General features: G+C 42.4%; 1 protein-coding gene across 10 annotated transcripts in view; it reads right to left on the minus strand.

The window, feature by feature from the left end:
- Positions 1–896: 896 nt before the first annotated feature.
- lrrc7 (leucine rich repeat containing 7) overlaps positions 897–26,211 on the minus strand; it is a 54,191-nt gene continuing 28,876 nt past the window's right edge. The window contains exons 10-33 of one of the 10 annotated variants that reach the window (XM_084011763.1): positions 25,435–25,507; positions 25,197–25,214; positions 22,905–23,034; positions 22,373–22,488; positions 22,088–22,157; positions 20,895–20,994; positions 20,520–20,638; positions 19,443–19,715; positions 19,199–19,321; positions 18,573–18,684; positions 17,148–17,415; positions 15,141–15,644; positions 14,129–14,353; positions 13,837–14,041; positions 13,073–13,423; positions 12,626–12,871; positions 11,181–11,393; positions 9,915–10,082; positions 8,835–8,954; positions 8,408–8,618; positions 7,971–8,248; positions 7,038–7,130; positions 2,935–3,009; positions 897–1,325 (exon numbers count right to left, since the gene is read on the minus strand). In XM_084011763.1, the coding sequence (XP_083867889.1) occupies positions 1,215–1,325; positions 2,935–3,009; positions 7,038–7,130; positions 7,971–8,248; positions 8,408–8,618; positions 8,835–8,954; positions 9,915–10,082; positions 11,181–11,393; positions 12,626–12,871; positions 13,073–13,423; positions 13,837–14,041; positions 14,129–14,353; positions 15,141–15,644; positions 17,148–17,415; positions 18,573–18,684; positions 19,199–19,321; positions 19,443–19,715; positions 20,520–20,638; positions 20,895–20,994; positions 22,088–22,157; positions 22,373–22,488; positions 22,905–23,034; positions 25,197–25,214; positions 25,435–25,507 (4,202 nt within the window). In that variant the 3' untranslated portion in view covers positions 897–1,214. Of the gene's footprint in view, positions 1,493–2,934; positions 3,010–7,037; positions 7,131–7,970; positions 8,249–8,407; positions 8,619–8,834; positions 8,955–9,914; positions 10,083–11,180; positions 11,394–12,625; positions 12,872–13,072; positions 13,424–13,836; positions 14,042–14,128; positions 14,354–15,140; positions 15,645–17,147; positions 17,416–18,572; positions 18,685–19,198; positions 19,322–19,442; positions 19,716–20,513; positions 20,639–20,894; positions 20,995–22,087; positions 22,158–22,372; positions 22,489–22,904; positions 23,035–25,196; positions 25,215–25,434; positions 25,508–26,211 lie in introns of all 10 variants that reach the window. The other 9 variants (XM_084011768.1, XM_084011767.1, XM_084011761.1 and 6 more) reach the window with 9 other exon arrangements.

The following is a 26,211-nucleotide window of genomic DNA, read 5'->3' on the forward strand; positions in this document are numbered from 1 at the left end:
TGAATAATATTACAGTGTGTGTGTCGTCGTGTTTGTATGTGACTGGTTTTATTATAGTGGTTGAATTGTAAAATCAAGCTAGAATATAGACAGGGCTTCATTATTCATAGTGCACAGAGAGCACCATTGCACATGTGTTGTATATGGGGGCACATATGTCTACTGTATAATGTTAACTCATGTGCACGGCAGTGTGTGTAAACATTAGCATGATTCGCTCAATAGATGGCACTGTAGGACAAGTTAGGCTTTTGCTGAAAATCTCAATGGGCCGAGCCTCAGAAGTATTGCTTAACTCTTTTTCAGTACAATTGTGCAAGCAACAGTTCAAATAAATAAAATAAATTAAAGTAGCGGTAATGAACTATTAACAGCGTTTTCTTTACAGAAAAAAAAAAAAAAATGTGGTGGTATACTTTAGAAAAGTGTCTATTTGGAGAAATAATCCCTGTATGTTCATAAGAGAGAATTCATAATGTGGTTTATCAACAATATTTATATTAATCATAAACTCTAGAGCTGTCTGTCCAGGCCCCAAGGAAAGTGAAGCTCTAGAAAGCTGCAGCTCTATATATGTACACAAGGCAGAAAGTCTTAAGTGTTCCATTTCTGTACACTGGAGGCAATAACACCTGCAGGGCAGAACACAAGACAGCAGGAATGAATAAAAACGCAAGATGGCGAAAGAAAGGAGAACAGGACGGACGATGAATGAACTGAAGACAACGGAAAAGAGAACAAAAGCCATGAGGAACACGCAAAATGTGCTACAGCAAACCAATGATTAGAAATCTACCATAGACAGCGAACTCAAAGGCAGCAGAGAAAAGCTTAAACTCAAACAAACTATTCAGATTGATCAGATGACTGCCTAATTAACAACCGCACAAATCCAAACTGCAGCAGCCCTCTAGGAACTCAAGGAGTCGTCTTGTGGTCCGTCCAGCCTTCGATCAGGTCCCTGACCGCCGGTAGACAGAAGAGCCGATATGTTTCCTATAGTACATTTGGCACTAGTATTTGCCTTTGGTCCAGCAATAGGCAAATAAATGTCTATGTTCCCCTAAAAACGTAAAAAAGGCGGCTCATTTTTCAGTTCCACGAGCCTCCAGCGGAGAGCAGGTGGCGGGTGGCATGGGATGGTGTTGAGCAGAGTCGAGAAGCGTTGTTGTGTTTGTTTGTTTGTTTGTTATAAAAACTACTTTTTTTTTTGTTTAGCACGTGCTGCTGTCTCTCCGAACCACCAAGTCCACCGTCCGCTGGAAACTCTTCAGCAGAGAGACGGCTGTCTCGTGCTCCATGTGTAAAAAACTATGTCCGTTAGCCTGCAAGGCAAACACGCAGCACAGTCAACAGCTTGTGTGTGTGTGTGCATGTATGCTTGTGTGTGTGTGTGTGTGCGTGGAAGGATGGAGGGCCACTGCCATCATTATCTCAGTAACACATCACTGTTGGGGAAAAGAGAGAGAAGAGGAGGAGCTACACAGTCATGCTGTAGAGAGAGAAGGGGTAAAGACAAAAAAGGGCTTTTTAGATGAGTTCGTCAGGCTAAACTGTACATCTGTGGAGAGAAGATGATGGGGGAGGAGAGGGGGGAGGGAAACACGAGAGGAAGAGGAGGAAGAGATGAGGTAAATCTGCCATGGTGAAGCCCCTGGCATCTCATTTTAACCTTGAAGCACAGTCCTCACGCTTAATTTTCGACTTCATTCTAGCACTGCTTTGGAATAACAGCTACAGCCATAGCTGTAAAGCAATACAAATAAAGTCAATATTTATGAAGAATTTCTGTTTCATTTTAATTGTTTCAGTTTGATTGATCAACATGGGCGGTGGAGCCTGCGAGGTGTTACAATGCATCGTGCCAGCATTAAAATGAATGCAAAACAACTTGCAATGCAAAATTATTAGCAGTGTTTAGGCCCAAAGTTACCACATTAGAGAGAGTTAATAGACTTGGAAACATCATACTTTTAGCATAAATAAATACTTTATTGACATTTTGGCTTGCACCCCAATCAGGGTCATAATTATCCATGTTTGAATACCCTGTTTTCTGATATGCATATGTGTGTGTGTGTGTGTGTGTGTGTGTGTGTGTGTGTGTGTGTGTGTGTGTGTGTGTGTGTGTGTGTGTGTGTGTGTGTGTGTGTGTGCATAAATATACAGGGTCGTCCATAAATTGGAATAATTTGCAAATGTGTTGTCTTATAGTGCCAAACAAATGCATGTTATGCACCTGTTCAAAATGCTTACTGATGCATTTAATAGGAATAAACAGAGGATTGTGTCTGAAAACAAAATATTCCAACTTTATGGGCAACAGTGTACATATATATATATATATATATAAAACTTGTTGTATTTTATTTCTTTCACTCGTGTCAGAAATCATGACTCTATTTCAATATCTGAGTGTTAGCCATGATCACCACCTGCATGACTACAAAGCTTAAAGTAGCTTCTAACGTGACCTTCAAATCGTCTCTCAACTTCAGACAACTTTTGAGTTGTCAGGTTCATAGGTATAAACAACATGTTGTTTTAGGCTACTCAAATCGTCCACAAAGCTTTGGCTGAAAAGCCGTTGGTTTCTGGCTCACGATGAATGAGAGAGAGGGTGGGGGAGTCATGCCTGTACCAGCAGGTGCACACAGAGGCAGAATATACAGGTGGGAAAATGCTGAAGTCGAACTTCAAGACTTGTTTGTTAAACACCGTGTAAGATAACACCAGTGCATGTGTTTGTGATCAAGGCTCGACTAGCTTGGGTAAGAAAAATAACTGCAGCAGGAAAGGAGCACATGACTTCCTCTGTTATTCCCCACCGAATGCTCTGCCTCGCTGTCTCTACACAAGGGAAGGCTTATGGAGGAAGAGAGGTCAGGATGCGGCTGTTTCTGGCCCATTTGATGACGAGTGAGAGGATGTTACCTGCAGTATCTTGTCTCCGGGCTGCAGGGCGGAGGCTGCGGGCCCGTCATGCTGTACCCTAGTAACAAAGATACCCTATAAGTCAAAATGATACACCGTTAGGACAACACAGGGACACGATGGTTTAGAATCTTTGCCTTTCTCATTCTCATCTCAATATCCACCCCCACCCCCCTAAAAAAAAAAAAAAAAAAGATCACATTTATGCCCAAAGATAAACGCCAATGCATTCTCTTTGTTCTAAATTTAGAGAGGCATGCAATTCATGATGAGTTTTAGATATTTAAAGTACTTGGGTTTACTTATTAGTGGCATTTTATAATTTAAACACTGAGTAATACATTCCTCCCAAAAAAGACATATTACACATGTCAAAATGGTTTATCGGCTATTTATACAGATCAGTCTTTAGCATAGACACGAGGTTAGAAGAAGAGGAAAATAGATATACAGTAAATATACTGTACAGAGCATAGGGCAGGAAGAAAGGGTGAGGGTCGGGTACTGACTGTGGGGGAAGAATTAGGTACAGGGAGGGCAGAAGATATTTCATCCCCCAGATTGTCCCTCAATAACCCAAGGCAGAGATTGTAAAAACACCAACATCTTTTCACCGAGAGCTGAAAGATGTTTTTGAACACAGAAAGTGTAAAGACGATGCAGCTGTATCGACTCAACGTGGTTCAACAGGCGGTGAACGTGTTGAACGCACAATAGTGAGCTTAACAAGAAGAGTTAACACTACGATGCAGCGGTGACTTCAAACCACACTCTATGAGTGGATGCAAGAACAAACACATATACGTGAAAAGAGGCGTGTATGTTAGACGTGTTAGTTTAGTCACTGTTTGGTAACACAGTGAGCCTCATATACAGTATATATGCAATCAAATAATTTTAATTGTGTGGCTATGAAATGATTGATATATATATATACTACAACAACATACTACAAGCAATAATTGCTGTTTGGATCTGGTCAGTTCATACTACTCAGGTACTTAGAGAGGGGAATATGGAGCTCACTGTGTGTTGCATGTGTTTGTTAGCAGCTGATAATTGGTTAGCGTTAGTCACAACAGTTAAACGGTCACACACTCATAAAGCAGTTGCACACAAAGCTGCCGCACACGGCAAAAATATCATCATATTAAATATATCATTCTTTTGTTCCATCTTCAAAATAACAGAAGTTTTCAGAAGTTTTGGAACATTGATCAGTCTTTCTAGACAATATCAGGAATGCGGTATTTGCAGGTCGGTGATAACAGTTTCCTTCAACAGTTGATAAGTATGTAATCGACAGCAGCTCGGTGTGCAAAGACAGGGTATTTAACAACAGCAGGAACAGAAAAAGTGGATATTTTTTAAACGTTCATGAACCAGAGCTGATGAAAAATCCATGTTCTGCTCTTTAAAACCCCGTCTTCGGTTCTTAAACTGAGCCTGAGCAGCTGATACATCAAAGCTGGGGATCCCGCTGCTGTCAATACAAGAACTGAATCACCGTCTCCACACGCTAAATCCTAATTAACCAGAAGTGAAAGTGACCCAGTGGCTTAGAGAGCCGCAGCTGGTCTTTTAAGTTGAACATAGAAGAACACAATTGTCATTTTCCTTTTTAGAAACCCAACATTGACTTGTGGAAAGGTTTGAAAAGGATTTTAAAACAATAAGAAATAGTTGAAGGACGAAACTTTGAAACAAGTCATGAGATGCAATGTCATTAGGAAATTATGAATTATAATATATTCTATTAAATAACTGTTACTAAGAAACAAATCCAATGTGTGATCTTGAATAGAAAAAGAAAAGAAAACATGAAGTTCCAAACAAAAGACATATTTTGTTTGGATTTGAATGGAATTCAAAAGGTTTTGCAAATAAATTTGGCCTAATCCTATTATGATTAGTATTAAATTATTTGTTCAACAAATAAGGATACTGTTAGATACATTTACAACTCATATAAATCTCAAGTTTAAGTGGTTATTTTTGTATGTGTAATTTTGGCAACAAACGTATTTGTAGGATTTTGTTTGAATTTGAATGGAATCATAAGTTTTCCAATTAAAACTGACATGTTTGAATAATGATACTGTTGTATCAGTAATAGTAAGTTTGTGTTTTATAAATAAATATCACTGATTAATTTGGGCTACAAATGTGTCCTTGTCGTCCAGATGGAAGAGGGGATGGGTGCAAACAACAAGCTGACCACAAGGGGAGGCCACAGTCCTGTGGATGAGCCGTGGCTGTAGTCGGCTCTAGGGATCAAAACCACAGATGTATAATTTATCAGTCAAGCTGTTTTGATTCACAGTCCTTTTAACTATTTAAACTCTGTCTCAATTGAGTCTTAAGTGTGCTCTTAATTTACATTCAAGGAGAATTAAAACAATGCATGTAGTCTTAAACCTACTGATGTCTAATCGGACTGGAATAGTCGCAAATATGTGCCGTAAACCAAAAGTAGGTCAGAAAAGATCAGAGGCAAAATCAAAGGCATCTGCATTTGTTTGAGCTAAAACCGCTGACAAGTCAGCCCTGAGTTGACAACCATTGAAAAAAACAACGACATGAAAGCAACGTTGGACTGCTTCTGTGAGAAACCTTGCGTGTTTGGAGAAGAATATGGGGATTAAAAGGAAAAAGTGGTGGTGACAGATGCGAGCTGTTTTTGTATCACGGTAACTTTGACAGAAGGCAAATTATCCTCCATGAGTCCCAGTGGGCCCCGGTGGGGGCCACATGTGTGGGGTCTGAGGTGAAGAGAGCACACATACGCTTCATATCAAACCACATTCAGGACATCTAAGTACACATTTCATACACACTCCCATGACCCAGTGAAACATCATTTGTTAAGTGACATCATAGAGCCAGCAAGTAACAGTCACTGTGTGATGGTGAAGGTTTTACTCTAATGTGAAATAACGTGCAAAGATTCCCACAATATCCATGAAACCACATTAACATGGATAGATAAAGTAAGCGTATATTTAGAGCTACAGTTGATCTTATCACTGTTGAAATATACTCTATGTATAATAGAATTATTTGACAAAAGATGTCGGCGAATCACTCGAGAGAATTAATAATGGACACACTGCGGCTGGTGAAGCTTTATGGTTACAAGTAGAGATGGGAATGATTAAATAACTGCACGTGTCAGCAACTGAGTCACTTGTCCACTCAAAACTTAAGTTAAATGATGAGTTGACAGTTTCTGTATCATCACTTCACACCCCCGACTTAAATTAATTCACCGCTCGTCACATGGGCTGCGGAGAGTCTGACTGTTTTAAAGCCCTCTCATTGTCGGCTTTCTATTAATAGAGCAGCTGTCTATACAGTCAGTAAAATCTGCTATACTTCCCGTTCTGAGATGAAAGTGTCGAACATCTAAAAATCACCCACGGTGTCCCAGAACGAACGCAGCCTTCCGAAAATAGCAGTCAGAGCTCTGTGAGCAGCCTCACTCCTTTAGACCGACTGTAGCGGCGTGTTTCTAGGACAGACTGCCATGTGCAGGAGGCCGGGGGGATCTGCAACCCCGACAGACTCCCGGCACAGACACACACTGACAGAATCACTCACATTCAGGAGTATGACAAGAGTTTGGCATATCTGGTAATGAGACAACATGTGTGAATTAGGACATAAATCTATTTCGGAATACTGAAATATTCATTTTCCAAGAAAAACCCGACAGTGATGAGGTCACTGTTCGACGAAACCATACACACTATCAATGATGGTATCAGGTTTCCAAAGGGATTCTTGTACCATCAGTCATATTAATATAGTTTGCCAACAATCATTTCACAGAATTGTTTGTTTGGCGATGTTAACGAGGACTTTCTAATATTTAAAATGAACAAACTTCAATCAAACCGACGTTTTCCAAAAGTCTATAGTTTAAGATCACAGACTCAAACAGAGTCCACGTTAACCAAAGTCACCTGCTGCCCCCACGGACAGACAGACAGACAGACAGACAGACGGACCAAACGCTGCGGTTAACAAGCAGCAGTTTCCATGGCAACCCTGAGGTAAAGCCGGGAGGCTGTGATTGGCTGGCAGGCCGGGTCGGGTCGTACCATGTCGGAAGGTTTGAAGGGGTTCCCCTGGCCGCTGATGCCACCAGAGATACTGAAACCAAGACCAGGGTTCTTCTCTATTCTGACACACAACTAAAGAGAGGAATAGAAAGACAGAAAAGGAGGAAAGACAAGTGACAGTGAAATACAAAGATCTGAACAATCTCTACACAAGCTAGACAACAGAGAGAGCGCTGGAAGGAGTGCTTTCATGTGATGTGTGACACGCTTTGGTGGCTATATTGGAGGTCCTCTGTCCTCTGGCAACAGCAGCTGGGCCCAAATATCCTTGTCAGAGTTGTTCTATTTGCCATAATGAAGGCCATCTGATACTAGGAAGGGGAAAACAAAACCCTGCTATCTGGGTGGTGGTATCACTTCATGTTCCTACCTAAACTGCTAAAGTGATCTCTATCTGTGAAATATCTCAGATTTAGAACTACGCCTCCGTGGCTTTTTCTAGAGCTGTTTCTTCTCACAAACCGTTGCTGATAGGAGGCTAAAATTACACTTACATGTCCCAGAAATGTTGATACATTGTGGCCTTTAGCTGACAGCTCTTTGGCCTTTGGCCGTCACTTCAAAATCCACTCATTTTTAACACATCTGATCCGGCGAGTTGACATTAACCACTACTGTCTTTGCTAACTTAGCTTGCTCGTTTGATTTCTGCCAATTATTTGTCTTTCGCTACTTTTATTTCTTGATTGCATTGGTCTCAAATTGTTTTACAGTTTACATTTGTAGTTTTATTACTGGAGTAAACTGTGACTGAATGAACCTCCATCCACACAACCAATATCTTTTCTGAACTATTAAATATTTAGCCATCATTTGAGTACAGCCCTTTTTGAGACAGACCTCCAAGATAGCGTGGGATATGGTTGCTGAGGACAAACAGGCAGATGGACATCCAGACAGACAGACAGATACCTGTTCCTGGAAACCATCCGTGCTCTTCTGGCCTTTAGTTTGCAACAGGCAGCGAGCGCTCTGAGGCCGTGGGTTGGTGTGGGTCATGACAACCTGATTGCTATGGACCATTCCCTGGTTGCTATGGGCCATGCCCTGGTTGCCGTGGTACTGAGGGTTGGTGGCGGGCTGATGGGATGTATGGGAGGAATGGGGGTTGTACTGGGGCTGGTTCCCGGACGGGGACAGAGCCATTGGCATGCCGGTTCCCGGGTAACCCTGTCCAGGAGCAGGATGGCCTGGACGGGGAAGAGAAAGAAACTAGTGACGCTCTGAAATAAAACTAACAATAACTGATTAATGTTCAGGCTGTTGATCTGACACAAATGTACACTGTAACCCCAATAAATACATATTCTACAGGCTACACATTATTTTTTTAATGTATGACTATTTACCTTGAGCCATGTTGCCTTGGTAGTGGCCCGGCCCACCAGAGGGAACCACTGACAAAGGCATGCCGGGTTGATATTGGACCCCTTTGTTCATCATCCCGTCATAGCCCTGCTGCACGACTACACGATGAGGAGTAGTGGAAGAGGAGGAGGAAGACGAGGTGACGATCATGGTGTTGTGTGACTGGTGCGAAGGGTTGTGGGAGTGGGCACTCTGTGGACAGCGGAGGGGCAAGTTAGGGGCATTTAAAATTCTTATGCACACAGATGAAGTCCACCAGAGGAATGGTTACTGGAGAGATGCTTATTTAACCGCGTTTAGATACAACATTATCAGAAGTTCCTTTCTTCCTTCCAATCCTCAAGATCCCAAACCTCTCTATTCTGGATAAAACATGGAAGCGTTCACGGATTCGACAACGATTCCTACCTTTTTCATGAGGTTGTCAGGTGGGACGTCTCTCCTGCCAAGTGAGTAGGGAGCCCACTGGTTGCTCCCTGACAGCCCCTCTTGATCATTATCCAGCATGGCAGCCTGCTGAGAGGGGGTCTGACAGAGACAGGGAGACACGGTGACCATTACTGGAAATGAACATTAAACTGAAGTCATTCCTTCATGTACCAACCTTTGCCAGCCTGGATTTCAGACAGGTTTCTATGAATGTTATGTGACATTCCGTTGTTTTGAACTATTACTACCGTCGGGCTGTAACAGCTTGGCAAACAGATTTCCCCCTTCTTTGTTAAGTTAAGTCAACATGGTGGGACGACTGATGCAGCTCATAAATACTGTATCAGAATGGAGAGTTGTTGATGTATTGCACATTCAAAGCCTCTCATTAAAAGCCTACTTGGCTTCATGTCTCTGCAACAATTAATATTCATGATTCAAAGTGGACAAGTGCTTTTAGGCATTAATACTAGTTTACACTCAAAAACATTTAGGAAGGACTGTATGAGTGGGGTTTAATCCGATTCGATTGACCCACCAACTGTCATCAGATTGTGACTGAAATGTTGCTGAATGTTCCTGTTTGATTCATGGATGTGGCATCCCGTTCTCTTGACTGGGCCTCGCTTCAAACCAGTAAGAGGAGCGAAGGAAAGAAATGTGTTCATCACAGAATACACTATTTTACAATAGTGCAAACATCAATGTGTGCTCGGCTGCTTCAGTCCTCGTTTTTTTTGGTAACCTTGAAATATGGAAAACGTCTTATAGCTGATACAAATCCACCATCAGAATGTGTTGCTGCCACACTTGATGTTAGAAATGTCCAGAAAGATAACTGGGACTTGAAGGTATCATACATGTACGCACTTCTGGAGGTGTTAGACAAAGTGATCAAAATGATGCATTCAAATAGCAATAATGGCACGCATTTAAATAAAAGTTCATGGTTGCTGTAGCTGGGTGAAGAGGCAGTGGCAGCTAGTGATTATGGAAGAAGAGCTCGTGTGCAGTGATAACAGCAGTACCAGGGGTTACCAGTACCAGCGGGATACTCACAGCATTAGCAGACGGAGGAGGAGGTAGTGGCAGCCAGCGGCCAGCATTTGGCTCATGCTTAGCGTTATTGTAAAGGTTAAAGTTCAAAGTGCTGCTGCGCCCCTGGCCGTGACCCCCGCCCTGACAGAGCATGCCCAGCGTGAGGGTGTTGTGCTTTAGGACACCACTCTGATTGGAGGAGACAACATCACATGACATGGGTGAATGCAGGGGGAGGGGGGAGGGGGGGTGGGGGGTGGAGCCCACACAGCGGGCTGCAGCGGGGTGATGACACTGTGAGCTCCACACACACGAATAAAACAAACAACAATAACAGTGATAAAACAACTACAAACACCGACAGCAGTGCGGAGTTGCTGAAAGCACAGAGAAATGTTAGCTTGTGATCGGTCAATACAGACAGAACATTGTGTCATACAACAACTGGTGGATCAAGTCGTTCCAACATTAGCGTGTACGTTTTCAAACGGGTTAATGTAGCTACATGTGTGGATATTTAAACAATTAGCCCAGTCCCTGACTAAAAACTCCAAACATCTACCTACTGAGAGATAATGTGTTTCAATGCGTTTCAATGAGACGAAAGAGTTGATAGCACTCTCCTGTAAATATGACGCTGGAGCCAAGCGGCATAAAGACTGGAGCTAGCCTCTGTCCAGAGGTAAAATAACACAACAACCAGCACCTCTAAAGTCCCTTTATGCATCATATAACTCAGCATCCCCCATCAATGGACAGCTACAAATAGTTAACGGAGTGCCCTTCTAAACAGCAGTCAGATAAAACTCATCATTATAACACATTAGAGTGATACCTTCTCATCTACCTTTCATCAAGAAAGCAAATAAAAGAATATAAAAAATGTTAAACCTATTCAAATACAAAATGCTACTGTTCCTTAATCCTTAAGATTTCAGGCCTGCTTGATTTAGAATTTCTATCCGAGTGGAAACAAGCCAAATTAAAATCAGCCAAAAGGACTATAAGTGTCATAAAATCCGATTTCTTGTCACAGTGTAGATTATGTTGACTTGTATTTCAGGACATGCGGTTTATGCATCATGTGTCCGGAGGTGAGTGTACAGTAGGTCAGGCTGACGGAGCGACAGTGTGGATGGGACACACATGCAGCCGGACACATATCTGGTCAACCTTACAACACAGACTTGCACAGATACAGACAGGGAGGGCTTCTGAATGCTTTGTGTGTGTGTGTGTGTGTGCGTTCATCTCCCGCTTCAGTGCTTCTGCATTGCCCTGGCGTACCCTGTCCAATCGTTTGGCCTCTATGTGCCTGAGAAGCTGCTGCCTCCAATCGGCAGGCATCCTGGAGGTGATGTCTTCGGGCTTCTGAGGGACGCCAGGTCTTACTTTGATGGTGTCGTCAGATGGTTTCTCAGGGCAGGTTGCCAGAGTGTAGTCAGGGGGCATTTTCTCCAGCAGGGCAGCCATGGTGGGACGAGCCGACACTGGACGAGCCTGAGGACAGCAAAATTAATATTTTATGATGATGATGATGACAAGAAGTTAAGTGAGTTAAGTTGGACTTGATAGTGATATAACTATTTCATTTACAGCTGCACAGCTCCCTCCAGTTCCATGGAGCAATACAGCTCATTGTTTTGCGGTAATGTCTGTATACCAGACCATCATATGGAGATGGAGCTTAGCCTAAAGGTGAAGCTCTTTACAGAACAGGCGATGTATATTCCACCCCTCACTTTCAGCCTTCAGTCTTCACACTTAGTTTCCTTCTGGTTCCATCTTCGTTGTATGGTGAAATGTGCCAGATGAGGTGCTGTGCTCCTCTGATCAGCATGCTGCTGGACACCTCTCTGAGACTATATTTGGAATGTCTGGGCAAACCCAGAACATGCTGAAAGGATTATTTACGGGCTTACGGGAATGCCGTGGGATCTGGGGATACGGCTGAGGCAAAGGACACCTGCGCTACTTCTACCTAGTCTGCTGCCGCAATGACCTGGACCCAGGTAATTGCTGGAAAATGGATGGATAAAAATGCTCCCACTGAGGTTTAGTCATATAATATAATACCAAGTCCTCATACCTTTATGACAAAGTAGATTTTTCAGTACATTCCAAACAACCCAATCGAGTATGTTGCATAATTTCTTTCATTTATAGCCAATAAAAGTTGATGAAAATAATTAATTTAACTTAAGGATGAAGGACGATCTCATATTTATTACATACTATAACTCTCAGTGAAATAAATCAATTGAAAGGTGTTCATTTAATTAAATACACCGACCCTCATAATTACTTTAGACTCCTGTCTTTTTGCAGGAGTTCATATCCAAGGCTCATAATTGAACCCACCACTGTTTATGTGTGTTTCACTTCAGGTTGAGTCAATAAGAATTCAGACAATCAACAAAAGACACTGGTGTCTAATAACCGTTATTGACAGGAAAGAGGCAGAGGAGAAAATGGCAATGTGGGCCGGGCATCGAGGCCACTGTGGCTGCAGGGCATACCATTTTTCAAAAGGGCATCAAGGACAGACAGAGGGGTCATGACGTGGCACGTGGCCACCGGTGAAATTCCTGCCCTGGTTGCAGCCCTAACTATTTTTAATAATAATACTCACACTTTACAAGAGAGTTTTATGGAACTGCAAGATCAAACAATTGTGTGGACATAAAAAGACGCACAGCCTCAACACACAAGCAGCTCAGGTTACAATCTACCTGAGACGCTCCGTAGGTCTCAGTGCTGTAGCTCCTGGCAGACAGGGGGCGACGCTGAGTCAGGCTCTTGGTCGGATAACCAATCATGGGCTTCTTCTGTTCCTGGTAGGTGGTGTAGTCGTCATCGTAGCGACCGTTTCTCTTGTTGTGCATCATCTGGCTCTGGCTGTCGGCCATGTTGGTGAGAGCAGAGTGCTCCATGGGGGTGGAGTAGGCCAGAGCCCGACCGTAGAGAGGGGGGTCCGCCTGGGGAGAGGGGAGTTTACAACCATCACAGACCTCTACGTTAACCCAAAACTGTAGTGGGAGACAACGTGGTGAATAGATATCAAACAGACAGCTTTATCAATCAATGTTTGTATGGCATTATTCATTTGATTAATTAGTGTGTTAACACACACACACACACACACACACACACACAAACACAAAGAAGCCATCTCTTACCTGCTGTCTGTACTGAGCTTCCTGCAGTGCCTCCTGCTGGGCTTCATGGACTCTGCGGAACAAAGCGAGCTCTGTAGAGCTCACCAAGGAATCAGCTCTCCTCAAAAACCCTGGCCTGGAGCGCTGTGCTGGGATCGGCTGCTGATGCTGGCTGGGTGGACCGTCCTGGTTGATTGGTGACTGGGGGAACGAGAACATCTCCAGTGGTGGATATGCACGATACCGAGGGCTCACCAACTCCTTGGGTAATGTCTTCCCTGGTTGATTGAGGTACTCCAAGGCTTTTGATGAGTGGTTGACATAATCTGGTGTGTTGGGGAAAGGGGGAGGCACCCGACGGTCCATGGTCACCTGATTGGTTAAAAAAATTAAAATGGTTACCAGTAAATCCATTAAAGTTTTCAAGCAATGTTGTCATACAGTAAATATTTTTACTTGGTAGTAGTTAAATAGTTGGTTATCTTTAAGTTAGTTATCCTTAAAAATAATTTAATATAGAGCAATAAAACCAAACAGAAGGTGGCTTGTGAAAATAGTGGAGATACAATGTCAATAATGGACTTAAATTTGCCAGGTATCTCGAAACACGACTTTAAATAAAGCAATATTGCTCCATAACTGCTGGATTTTAAAAAGTTGTTGACTAATAAGTCTGCCTTAAAAGGCGATGATATGTTAAAGTTGTTTTCACAACTTTTTTCAACTGCCTTCAAAAAAAAAAAAAATCTGTTATTGCAGGTTTAAGGATGGGATGAGCTGCTAACCTGGGGGTTGTAGTTGTGATCAAAGTGGTAGGCCTTATGCGGGATGGCAGGTTTTTGGTTCTGTCCCGGGAAGATCAGATCGTCGTCTAACATGGGGGCCGACTGTGACCGTGACATGTTGGTCTGCTCCATAGAACCCGGCATCTCTTGGCGGTCCAGACTCGTCTGTTGCTCAATGGATGAATTGTAGCTGTCCATGGGAATACTGCGGGGAGAACAACAAAAAGAAATCAGCTACACAGCTCAGCTAGTGACCTGACCTGTTGATACTCCTACTGTTCAGCAAACCTACCTGTAGACCTTGTAGGAGCCAATGTCAATCTCATCGATGCTCTGTGACTTCTTAAACTTGGATCTCGTCTCCCTCATCATTGGTGACAGGCGGTCCGAGCTTTTACTCATCACCACGGTCACCTTGTTGCCCCCGGTGACACTTAGCTGATCCTTCCTGTTCTGCTCCCCCTGATTGTCGTGGTACGTCCAGCTGCCGGGCAAAGGCACCCCGGCCTGTTCCAGTCTTGGAACAAAAAACAAGGGAAGTTTTATACAAATGTGAGCCCCCAAATGGCCTGGACTGGACTAGAGCAGTGTTAAAATAGTAGAAATTAAACCAAGAGGGTCCAGCAACTTCATTACAACATCTATTAATAATCTATTAATTATCAAGACCAAAAACAACTTTGAACATTGAAGAAATGTGAAATTTATGTGATTTTTCTCCTGCCTGTCGTGTCCAGGACACTCTTGAAAAAGAGATCTTGATCTCAATGAGCCTTTTTTTCTGGTATATAATATTCAGATTTTGTTTAGTCCTGTGATACCAGACAACTAGAGATCCCTGCCGACTGAATGTCTCGTTTCTTGGTAAACAACCTCTGCGTTTCCTATCCTGGAGAGAGTCAGATATTCTGGAGGACTTGTGTAACAGTTCTGTGTTTCTGCAAATACACAACCTCCGCATGTCTCCACCAACTCTAGAATTGTTTCCAACCAATTTTAGTGACAAAATCAGGGAGATAGTCTTCAGTCTCAGTCAACTTCTAGTTGAGCAAAGCGTTTAGAGTCTTTAGTTTAGTGATTATATTTTGTCTGTATTTTATGAACCTGCCTGCAGCAAATGGCAAAATTTGGCATTTTTGCTTTTTACAAGAAACGTAAATGTTTAATGAGTATCGGATGATAAGGAGTGTGTTGATCAAAATACTGCACCTCTAACCAGAGAATAAGGTGGAGATGCTGCTGAAACGGGGTCATGAATCCTTAACCATAAACACATACACATCTCAGGAGCTCCATTCAGTCACCTTTGCTCTATGTCCTTGCGGTCCGGGTTGGGGCTGGAGCTCGGCGTCAGGTCCAGTTTGGAGGGAAAAGCCGTTCGGTCTTCCAGCGGGCTGGGGGTTCTGGTCCAGTTCTGCCAAGGATTCTGGGAAGGATGTCCAGATTGTGGGTCGTTGTCTGGAGTGGCGCGTTGGTTGCCGTGGAAGGGGAGCGTCTGAGTGTCCAGCTCCAGAGGAACGCCTACGATGCGCTCTTGCCTGAGGAGGGGGCGGCGGCCGTGTGTTGACTGGCTGCGGGGTTTCGAGCCCAGCGGCGGGTTTCCCTGACTCCCAGTAGAGGTTGGCGGGTCCAGAGGAGACTCCTCAGCATCGAAACCTGTGTTGTCATAGTGAGGGGCCTCAGACCAATCAAAAGGCTCGCTCAGTGGGCGTCGATCGCCGCGCTGCTGCAGGGTTCCAGATGGAGGGGTTTCTCTCTGAGAAAGCAGGGGCTTGGAGTCGATGGGTTTGGGGAAAGACTGAGCCAGTCTGCAAAGATACAAAATATTAAAAACGAATTACGCTGTGGGAAATTATAAAATATAAGTATACTGAAGTGCCATTATGTGCTGAATATTTAATTGGAGCCAATGGCCACTGCAACAACCTAACTTTCTCTCCCTGGTAGATCAATTTGGCCAACAACCATGTTTGTTGTAAATAATGTTTCTGAGAGCGGCCTTGAACAGAGAACATGAATGCCTTCAACCTCCCTCAATGCCACTCGCACTTTGCAAATACCACATTTTTCACAAGTACACAGACAAAGGGACAAGTATACAGACTGTGATCTGTACATCACCACAGGGCATGCAAAATGACAACTTTAATGTCAAAAAATACCAAAGCTTTATACCTGCAGGGCATGGGAAGAGCGAGGATAAAGAAATGAGTTGTTTGACAGAGCAATGGAAAGTTCATTGTACTTTAAAAAGGTTGCACAAAATATCTGTTCAGCCCCGGTGGTGTCAGAGAGGAAACAAACTATGATTCAACTCCAACCTTTACATATTAAACAGTCCCCATCTTCAAGGTTGTACCAACATGAACACGGAATTTTAGCTGTGATATTAAAATGTGTCAATTACCTGCCAGTCACCCAAAAAAACAGCACCAACACTGAATATTAGAGCAATTATACCAATTATAGAGCTGTTAATAGCTGTAATATTCAGCGTACAAAACAATAGCAAGAAAATGCCCACAAATATGTTTACAGTAGTGTAGAAACAGTTTTGCCAAAGCATGTACATTGTACTTTAAACCGTAAAACTGTCAAATGTTTTGTTCAGTCAACAAATTTTGCGGTTCTTACCAAAAATGTATGTTTATATGATGCATTAATATGAAAAATTAGATACTGGGGTATTCAAATATCACTACAGGCATCGGGCTTCAATATTCAGTATGTTGACGCAATACTGAAAATGTCAATAAATCCGGCTGGCAGTTTAAGTTGAGACATTTTTTTGTTATTCATAGCTGCAAAATTGGTGATTCATAACAGTTTTTGGTAGCTTTCAATGCTATATTTAATTCCAAATCTGTCAAACTTCAAGTGCACTACAATCAGGGTGACAACGTCAGTAAAAGGAGCGAGCCTCTTTATTTGCTTCTTTTCATGTGTCGGTGCAAAAGCAATCCTCTAGATAGTACTGAAGCCTGGACTGAACGGCTCTGAAGCCAAGGCAGGGAGAGAGGGAGAGAGAGAGAGAGAGAGAGAGAGAGAGAGAGAGAGAGAGAGAGAGAGAGAGAGAGAGAGAGAGAGAGTCCTGAACAGAAGTCTGCAGCATCCTAATGAGTCTCTCTGACCTTGACTGAGCAAGCGGAGAGATGAGAGAGAAACAGAGCGATGGAGGGAGTGGATGGATTGAGAGATTGGATGGATGGATGAGAAGGATGATAGATGGTGGAGATTGGAGGGGGGGAAAGGAGATGATGGATAGTCAGAGGGGTGTGATGAAATTGAACATGAAGCAGGCGTGTGTGTACCTGTTGGTCCAGTGTGTTTGAGGCGCCTGGTCCTTGGTTGGGGCTGGCAGGGCGGGAGCGTGTGGGTGAGGGTGTGCGTGCGGGTGGGGGTGTGGGTGTTGGTGGGAGTGTGCGTGAGTGTGTGTGTGTGAGTGTGGGTGCGGGTGTGTGTTGCCGGGTGGGTTGGAGGAGCCGGAGGAGCCCTGTGAAGGAGAGTAGTCGGAGTAGGTGGCTGAGGAGCCGCTGTGGTTCAGACAGTGGAGCTTATCCACTTCTTCATCTGTAGACTCTGGACAGAGACAGATAGACAAGAGTGTTCAGTGAAAATGTCACATCCTCTTCTTCTGATGAAGTGCCTGGGTGTCATCATGTCAGGGGGAAAAAAAAATCTGTCTGTGTCTTATCGCCCTGGATTTTCTTTCTTCGGTTCTTTATCATAATACCAGTGGACATCGCTTTCATTGATAGTGATCTAAAAATATGGAGGAATAGGAAATTGCAAAAGGTGTTCTTTTTACTATTTTTTGATGGCGAAATTAGTTAAAAGTTAAAAGTTTCAAAGAATCGTTAGTTGCAGCTCCAGATGTTTTTTGTGTGTGCGTCTATGGTAGAGCTGAGAAATAATCCTCATATGAAAACCAGGCTCTGATTTCACTATTTAAATCTTGTTTTAAACACACAGCCCTTATTAGGACAAAGTAATCCCCCCAAATCCCAGCTCAGTGTTTGGATATTGAAACTAAACTGTGAACTATGTTGCTGATGCTTTAAAAGCTAATGAGAGCTAAAAACAAAATTACAAACTGTATTGCATTGTAGCCTGTACACTGTATCATAAATGATTGTTCTTTCATAATACGGTCATCTGTCTACGAACCCAGATTTCTGTGGCGCTCTCATTGTATGTTTGGACAATACTGAGACCACTGCACTGATGGAAGAAACTTCAACACAGGATCCTTCATTAAGACTTTAAACTCAATGAGTTTTTATTTCCCAGCGAGTTCTCTGACAAAGGATTAGAATACCCGACGCTCTGAGCTCTGAATTAGACGGAGCTACAGTTTGTCATGGAGATAATCAACCGTTTCTTTCAGTAGTTGGGATTAAGGCTGTAAATGATTTAGAACAGAAAAAAAACAACAACAGATTTTTTGATAGAGCAGTGAAATTAGCTTTAGACTCATCAGCAAATCTTACTTCAGATGAAACCGAGGCCTCCGGGGCCAAGAAAAGGGTGGAGTTAAAGGCGGAACACTTTAGACTGGAATGTAGATTCACTGTAGAGGTTTATGGTATTCCCTCCCGCTCTCCGTTATGTGCTGAAATTAATCCACTTACCCCCGTAACTAATTAGTGGACACTATTACAACATGCCCCAGAGCGCTTAACAATAGCGCACATTAAATTACTGTGTTGACGTGTCTGCGAGCCTCTGTGTGGTACCTTTCTTGTCCTTCCCAAGCAGCACCACCTTTGGTTTGTACATAGGCGGCTCCACCAGGGTGGGCCTCATGTCGGAGATGCGGATGTCGTTGGGAGAGCCGCCCATCGAGTCCTGTGGAGAGACAAGACCCTCAGGTTCACATCAGGCGGCGGTAGCACAGTAAGGCAGCTTTCGGACAGATTGGTTAGGAGTCTGCAAGGTAATAAGCTAGTGGCCACCAAGTTACAAATGTAAGCTCATCATTTTTACCCTTATGAATATAATCAAAGCTCTGAATCAGGAGGCTTGCTTGTCCAGTTAGTCTGTGAAACTAATGTTAATTAAAAACTGTTAGTAGTGGAAAGCTGTAAATAATCTAATTCAGAAGCCAGAAGATATGCTTTGAAATGGAGAATTATTTTCAATTAGAGACATGACGTATTTAAATAGATACATTATTAGCATTTTGATAAGTATTTAATAGCACAATGGATGTTTTTTTTTTCAGTGGGTCTCTGTTTTTTCTACATACATTAAGTAAATGCTTGTGGGACTTTTTATAGATGCTAAACTAAGAGACAATCTGCATAGCGTTGTGTATGTGTGTGTGTGTGTGTGTGTGTGTGTGTGTGTGAGAGAGACAAACCTCAGAGCTCTCCGTCAGGTCCTCTTTGTCCTTCCTCTTGGGAATGTCAATGCCAGAGTTATGCATTGATCCCTGATCCATTAGCTGAGACTGAGAGAAGTCCTGCATCTCTCTGTCTGTCACCTGGAAACACACACACACACACACACACACACAGATCATTTATGTCTTACACCTTTGTGATTACACATCTCAGTCTATGCTCTCTATGGTGATATCGTGGGTGCGAGTGTGTGTTTCTGACCTCTTTGGGGGGGAGGGGCCACGGCGGTTCATACTGCTCTTTGCTGAGGTGTGTGTGTTCCATGTTGGTTCCTGCCGAGGTGGCAGTGCCTGTGCTCAGCTGGTGCTGGTGCTGGTGCTGATGCTGGTGTTGGTGTTGGTGTTGGTGCTGATGCTGGTGCTGGTGCCCGTGTCCGGCATGTACGCTTTTACCCACAAGGCTTTGCACTGACTTGACCATGTTCTTAAGGTCCTCAGGGTAGGGTGTTGGGTAGCGCTTTAGGTTTATCTCCACCTGCACATACAAATGGGAAATGGGGTGAGTGTACACATGCAAATAGAGGATACACACATTTGGTAGGAACGTTATTAAAAAGTGTGTTTGCCTTCGTGAAACTTCTAGTTATCCCAAATCAAATATCATGAATTATGTTCAAATCTGTCATTTCTTGTTGATTGTTTATTTGTTGTCTCTTGCTCATTGCTTTCTCAATGATTGCTATTCCACACTGTGGTACTTATTGTTCAATAACCTTTCAGATCAATCAGAACGGAGCATAAAAGCAGGTTTCGAGGAAAATGTTTCCAACTGGAAGATTCAATTCGAAAGTTTACCAAAAATATAACCTTGAGGTTACTGCGAAAGTACCTCTAAGCTCATATACAATAAATACAACTTTCAAGTTATTCATTTCCACAGTGTAGTGCAATGCTTTGTTGCCATTTCCATGCTTGGCATTTATACATCAACAACACAAAACAAACAACAAATAACATATGTATACAGAAAAATATGATATGGATATTATACTACTAGGTACACTGAGAACAACACAGAAGAAAAATCCTTGTATTTGCACAGATACTTGGGATATTGAGTCAATTATGGATATACTATATATATATAAATATATATATATATATATATATATATATATATATATATATATATATATATATATATAGCGACCAGTAAGTTAATGCTGTCTTTGAACTTGAATATAAACCCTGGCTGCTCCAAATGGCCCCTCCAGCTCAGCCACTCTAATGTGAGACAGGCAGACAGACAGAAACAGAGAGAAAGAAAGCTGACCTTGACCTTCCCAGAGTTGTCTTCCTCCTCTTTTTTGTCCTCAAAGTCAAAGGCCACAGTCATCCTCTGCTGTCTCTGCTCCTCCCACAGAGTAGGATTAAAGCTGTCACTGTCCGACTGGTAATCTGTAGACACACACACACACACACACACACACACACACACACACACACACACACACACACACACACACACACACACACACACACACACACGTAAACACACAAGGACAGGATGCTCTTAAAAATAGGTCTGATTGTCAGACACAAGCTTATTTATACACAACTGCCATATTCCAATACTGTGATATTGCTAAGTGTAATAAAACAAATAGAAAAATCTCTACCCACACACATGAATATACACGCACACAGTTTGTACCTTCATCATGTCGTGGTTGCTGCGGAAACATGTAGTTGGTCAAAACCTTCTGTTTGGTTTCGGGGTGGGCTTCTGTCTGCAGTGGGATCAGAGCCTTGGACTGCAAACACACACACACACACACACACAGTTAATTAGGATTCTTGTGGGGATACCCACCGACTGATTCTAAACCAAATTATTATTTTCCAAAACAAAAAGAAGAGTTATTATTATTGGCTCCGGGAAACTTCAGTTAATTAGGAGCTCGACTTGCAACAAAAGCTGCCAATGAAAACAGTATTCATGCAAATCAGCCATTTGCACATCCATTCTGCTAACAAGAAAACTGCAATTGAAAGAGAGTCTTTGATTCCTACTAAACATTTGAAATTCAAATTGAAATGGGCAATCTGAACAGGAAAACATTTTGGTATCGTGCGTTTCTACAAACCATCAAAGCACTGAATGTTAACGCATTCGGTTGAAGCAAATGACCGAGTATATCAAGCGACTGTTATTGAAAGTTATGTGGTATAACCACAGGACTTTCAACTTTTAACTTTCAATGTCCATCCATTGGCTACAGCTTATCCTGTATTCAGGGTCGCGGGGGGGCTGGATCTGATCCCAGCTGTCATTGGGTGAAGGCAGGGTTCACCCTGAACAGGTCGCCAGTCTATCACAGGGCTGACATGTAGAGACAACCATCACACTCACATTCACACCTACGGGCAATTTAGAGTCATCAATTAACCTATCCCCATGCCGTGTCTCTGAATTCTCACCACTCATCATTTTTATTGAGAAGATTTATATCCAGTGAATTATCAAATAAAAGCATCTTATCAAGTAATTATTGGGTCTCAAAACCTAATCGTGGCTGGCCCTAAATAAAAACAGAGGGAACAGTAAAACCATCATATATCATGGCAGCTATTATAAATTCATTGCAAGGTATTGTATAACACTTCCTGCTGATGTTTCACAATTAAAATCTTATACCAATTGCGCCACTGAAAACTATGTTTAATATGATACAGAGGGGGGAAACATTGAGTTTCCATATAGTGCAAACGGCAAAAAAACACACTGATGAAACAAGAGAAGTGAATACCCCGTCTAAAAGTAACAGCCTGATCATCAGATTAAAGTTGTGTGTGTTTGTACTGCATACTTGTACAGTTTATGGGGAACAGTGTGGGAGGAGATACCTGATTGTCAGAAAGCCAGAGAGCTGCCAGGTCCTTCAGCTTAGTGAAAGTGAATGGTAGATTCTTTAACCTGAGAGAGAGACACAGGGGGGGAGAGAGGAAAGAGAGATGTTTCTCATGCCCACGCACTGTACAGCCTGCAGAGCATGTAACCATGGCAACACACTCACCCATTCCTATGGCAACTGCAGGCCGTGAGAGCGGCTACAGAACCAAAATGGCCATTGAGAAAGTGTTGCCTGTGTGTGTGTGTGTGTGTGTGTGTGTGTGTGCGTGTGTGTAGACCTGTTGTCACTGAGGTTAAGGACCCGTAGTTTGGTCATCTGTCCGATCTCATCAGGAAGAAACTCCAGTTTGTTGGACCGCAGCGACATTACCGTCACGTTCTTACAGTTACCAATCTGAAACACACACACACACACACACACACACACACACACACACACACACACACACACGCACCGTCAGATCACATTAAAGTCAAGTGTCGTACTGAACATGATCTGCTGCGCGATGAGGGACGCCTTTAAAGACGATACATCACATTACTACGTGTGAAGAATATTAAGGCTGCAACTAACAAGTTGTGCGATTGATTGTTTATTTTGTCCGACCGCCAGCAGAACACCCAAAGGGATTCTATTTACTGTGATAGAAAGCAGAGACATTTCTCACAATTGAGGCGTTGGAATGTATGAGATCAGTTGATTATAGAATTACATGATCAATAATAATAATTCATTGATTCCCCATAAAAAGCTGAATCATCTAATGTTTTCAGGTTGAGCAAGTGTTGGTCAGGTGTTGATGGTCCTACCTCCCGCGGCAGCTCGGAGAGGAAGTTCTCGTCGGCAGCGAAGGTCCTCATGCTGTGCAGATAGCCGATAGTGGGAGGCAATGACTCCAACTCATTACAACTACAGTCCAGTTCCTCCAATAGAGACAGACTAGGTGAAAGGAACAGAAGCAGGAAAAGAAGAGATACAAAGGAAATGACAGAAACAGAAATGAAATTACTCGTCAGGCTGCAAAATCACTGTTGCCACCTTAGATTACTTAGACAAATGAGGCTTTAAAGGATAAGGATGGTGCTGCTCTTTATTTTTACTATTATTCTGGAATCCTGTGAAAAGACTGAACCAAGAATGGATTCATCTCACTGTCAAATGTATAATTTACTCCTGCTTGAGTTACGTTTAAGTTGTTTTGATCCATCTTCAGTAGGAACAAATGGGCTTGGAGCTGAGTGCCACAGACAGGGTCCTCAGAGAAAGACTAACACGGTGTTGGTTTTTGGTCTTTTCATGGGATTTGTTGACAATGAGAAACATAGAGAATGGCACCAGCCTTCTCCTGTCAGACGTTATTATAACAAGGTACATTTGTCTTACTTAAAAGGAAAGAGTGTTGAGTGAAGGAAAAGATCGTCACATTGAAGAATCAGTCAATAAATTAAGACTCAAGCAACCGAATCAATCTGGTGTTACCTACATATTACTTTGGTCTTATTTGCTGACCGTGCATCATCTCTTCTCCATTTGATATCTTTTGATGTCTGAAATTCTTCAACCTGGATCTCAACTTCTCCACTCAACCACGTTTAACAGGAACATCCACAACAGGCCCTCTACCGGACACCCTGACCCTCCCCGCCCCACCACCTTGACTGCCATCACTGGCCTAGCAGCACGCTAACAGCAGGCTAATGCTAATTAGACAACACTTTTACATAAATGTACTGTCACTGTTAACACTGCATTAGTCTGCTATTATTATTCCCATTACACCGGACCATCTGGGCCACCATACGGTCTGACAGGAGAGAGGGGAGTAGAGTTTCACATCCTATATTCAGATGTAACGTTTCTTAGTTTATTATTTATACTCCTACTTAAAAGGATGAAAATGGCAACTCTTTCTTCCACGACAAATACACAGCTAGATTTGAATGTGTTGAAGATTATTTAGCTGACGTCTGCCAACCAGCTCCATTATCTCACTGTCACTTTAAGATGCAAGTTTCTATATCTAAATCTCCTTTGTGTATGGTGCATAAATGCTTTAAAGTCCTATTGTTGAGAATATCAGGTAAATGTTTTACATCAGAGTAAACTCAGTCTGCACAGCTACCCGCTGCACATATATATAGCAGTAGTATCGAAAATGGCCTTAAAACATTAAGGACTGGAGGTAAAACAATTGCTTATAGATTTATATTTAATCCACTACAGGCTGCACAACCCTCACCCTAACCCAAGTAAAGAACCTGCCTACGGATTCAGCTCTGTGCATAGTATACAGGATGTTTCCTATTGCACTGATGCAGCGAGAGGGGAATACACTGTAGTATTGGTTGAGGCTCAGGCATCAATTCAAAAGAGTAACTTAATAAGAATATAAACTGTAGAACTGCTCATAAGTCGAACCAGAGGAGTAGAAATAAGATCAGATTCATCACGAGTAAGCACCACTTAAAAACTAGAGGGGTAACAAAAGGATCTTTCCAGGTGTTTATTGGTTCAGTCAGAGGGGAAGCAATGGATCTACAGTACTACTTATTGAGGCTAAAACCCGGGATTTGTTCAGGAAGAAAAATGTTGTCAGAGCGCTCAGATACAAATGTGTTGCAAAGACTGACGTATATGTCGCTAAATGTTAATTAGTCTTTTAGGAATGTAATCCATCACAGATTCATTGATTCACACAATGATTAGCAACATGATCCACGTCACTAGTCAGCTGTTTCAAACAGCAGAAACGATTTATTCTGATTTCATTTCAGATTTCTGTCAATGTAAGTCTGGTTTGGTCTGTCCGTGGATGGATTACAATAAGAACGAATCAAATTACTGTAACCATTTTACATGCAATCATTTCTGTCTCGATCATGTAGATTTGAACAGGGTATGTTCAATTAAGAATGTAGATTTTATTCAAATAGTAGTCAAAATATTGAAAAATACTTATGTTTGCATGTAATTTCCATGAATTCAAGATGTTTCCCACAATGCCGTGAAGTAATGAGCTTGTGAGTTTGTATCTGCAACGCGGTTGAACATCTATCCGTCTCTGAACGCACCCCTGGATCCGGTAGGCTAATGTTACTCACCCTTGCTTGGGCTTCGCACTAACGCCACAGCAACGCAGCAAACACAACACACAGAACCCCCCAATCATGAGCCAGCATCACAACACAGCAAGGGGAAAAAAACAACCCACCAAAGATAAACCTGCTGAGAACATCTGACAAAATACTGTTGAAGGTGTTTTCTAAATAAAGCAAAGGTCTACATGCATTTATTATTCGTTTTTTCTTTTTGTTGCCTGACTGTGTGTGTGTTTCTTACCTCCCGATGGTGGTAGGCAGTGAGGTCAGCTGGTTGTCATCTACCTTCAATGTTGTCAGCTTCTTCAACATTCCTGCACGGTATGCAAACACACAGACATATTCACAAACTTTTCAAATGAATATGCACAGAGTTCTGAAATGCACCTCTGCAAAAAACAGTTAACTGAAAAAAGTGGAACTTAAGTAGCCTATAAAGTTGGCCATGAACTACATTTTTCTTTTCTTTTCATCTAAAGGCTAAAACTAACATTGATTGGATCCTACTATCTAATTTTCTAGAAACGCTCCACCGATTAAAGGCCCATCAATCAGCCACACGGTTGCAGTGGGTGCCATGTTCTTTCATTAGCATCAATATAGTTTATTGTGAGTCAATCCCACATACACCGTCCCGCTGCCATAAATATTCCCCATGCAGCAAAGTGTATATTAATCTCCGTGTAAAAATAGCCCCAAACAACTGCAAATGGATTCCTGGTTGAAAATAATAAACTAAAAAGATAGTGTCGAGCTGCTTCAGTGAATTACTGAAAAATAAATATTTATACATGACCTGTTTTTAAAGATTTACGCCTTCAGAAATCAATGGGTGTAGGCTTTCTTTTTGTCTTTTTTTGTTGCAGTAAGAAAAATATAGCACTAGCCTTATCCTTTTTTATTTTTATTTTTATTTATTTACACTTTTTAGATGTCTTTGCTACGTCACTCTCTCACTCTACTGTGATTTGTCCAGTACAACCACAGCGACTGCACAGCCTCAGGTACAGAATAGGTA

The sequence above is a fragment of the Eutrigla gurnardus genome, assembly GCF_963514095.1.
Source record: "Eutrigla gurnardus genome assembly, chromosome: 6".
NCBI classification, from domain to species: domain Eukaryota; kingdom Metazoa; phylum Chordata; class Actinopteri; order Perciformes; family Triglidae; genus Eutrigla; species Eutrigla gurnardus.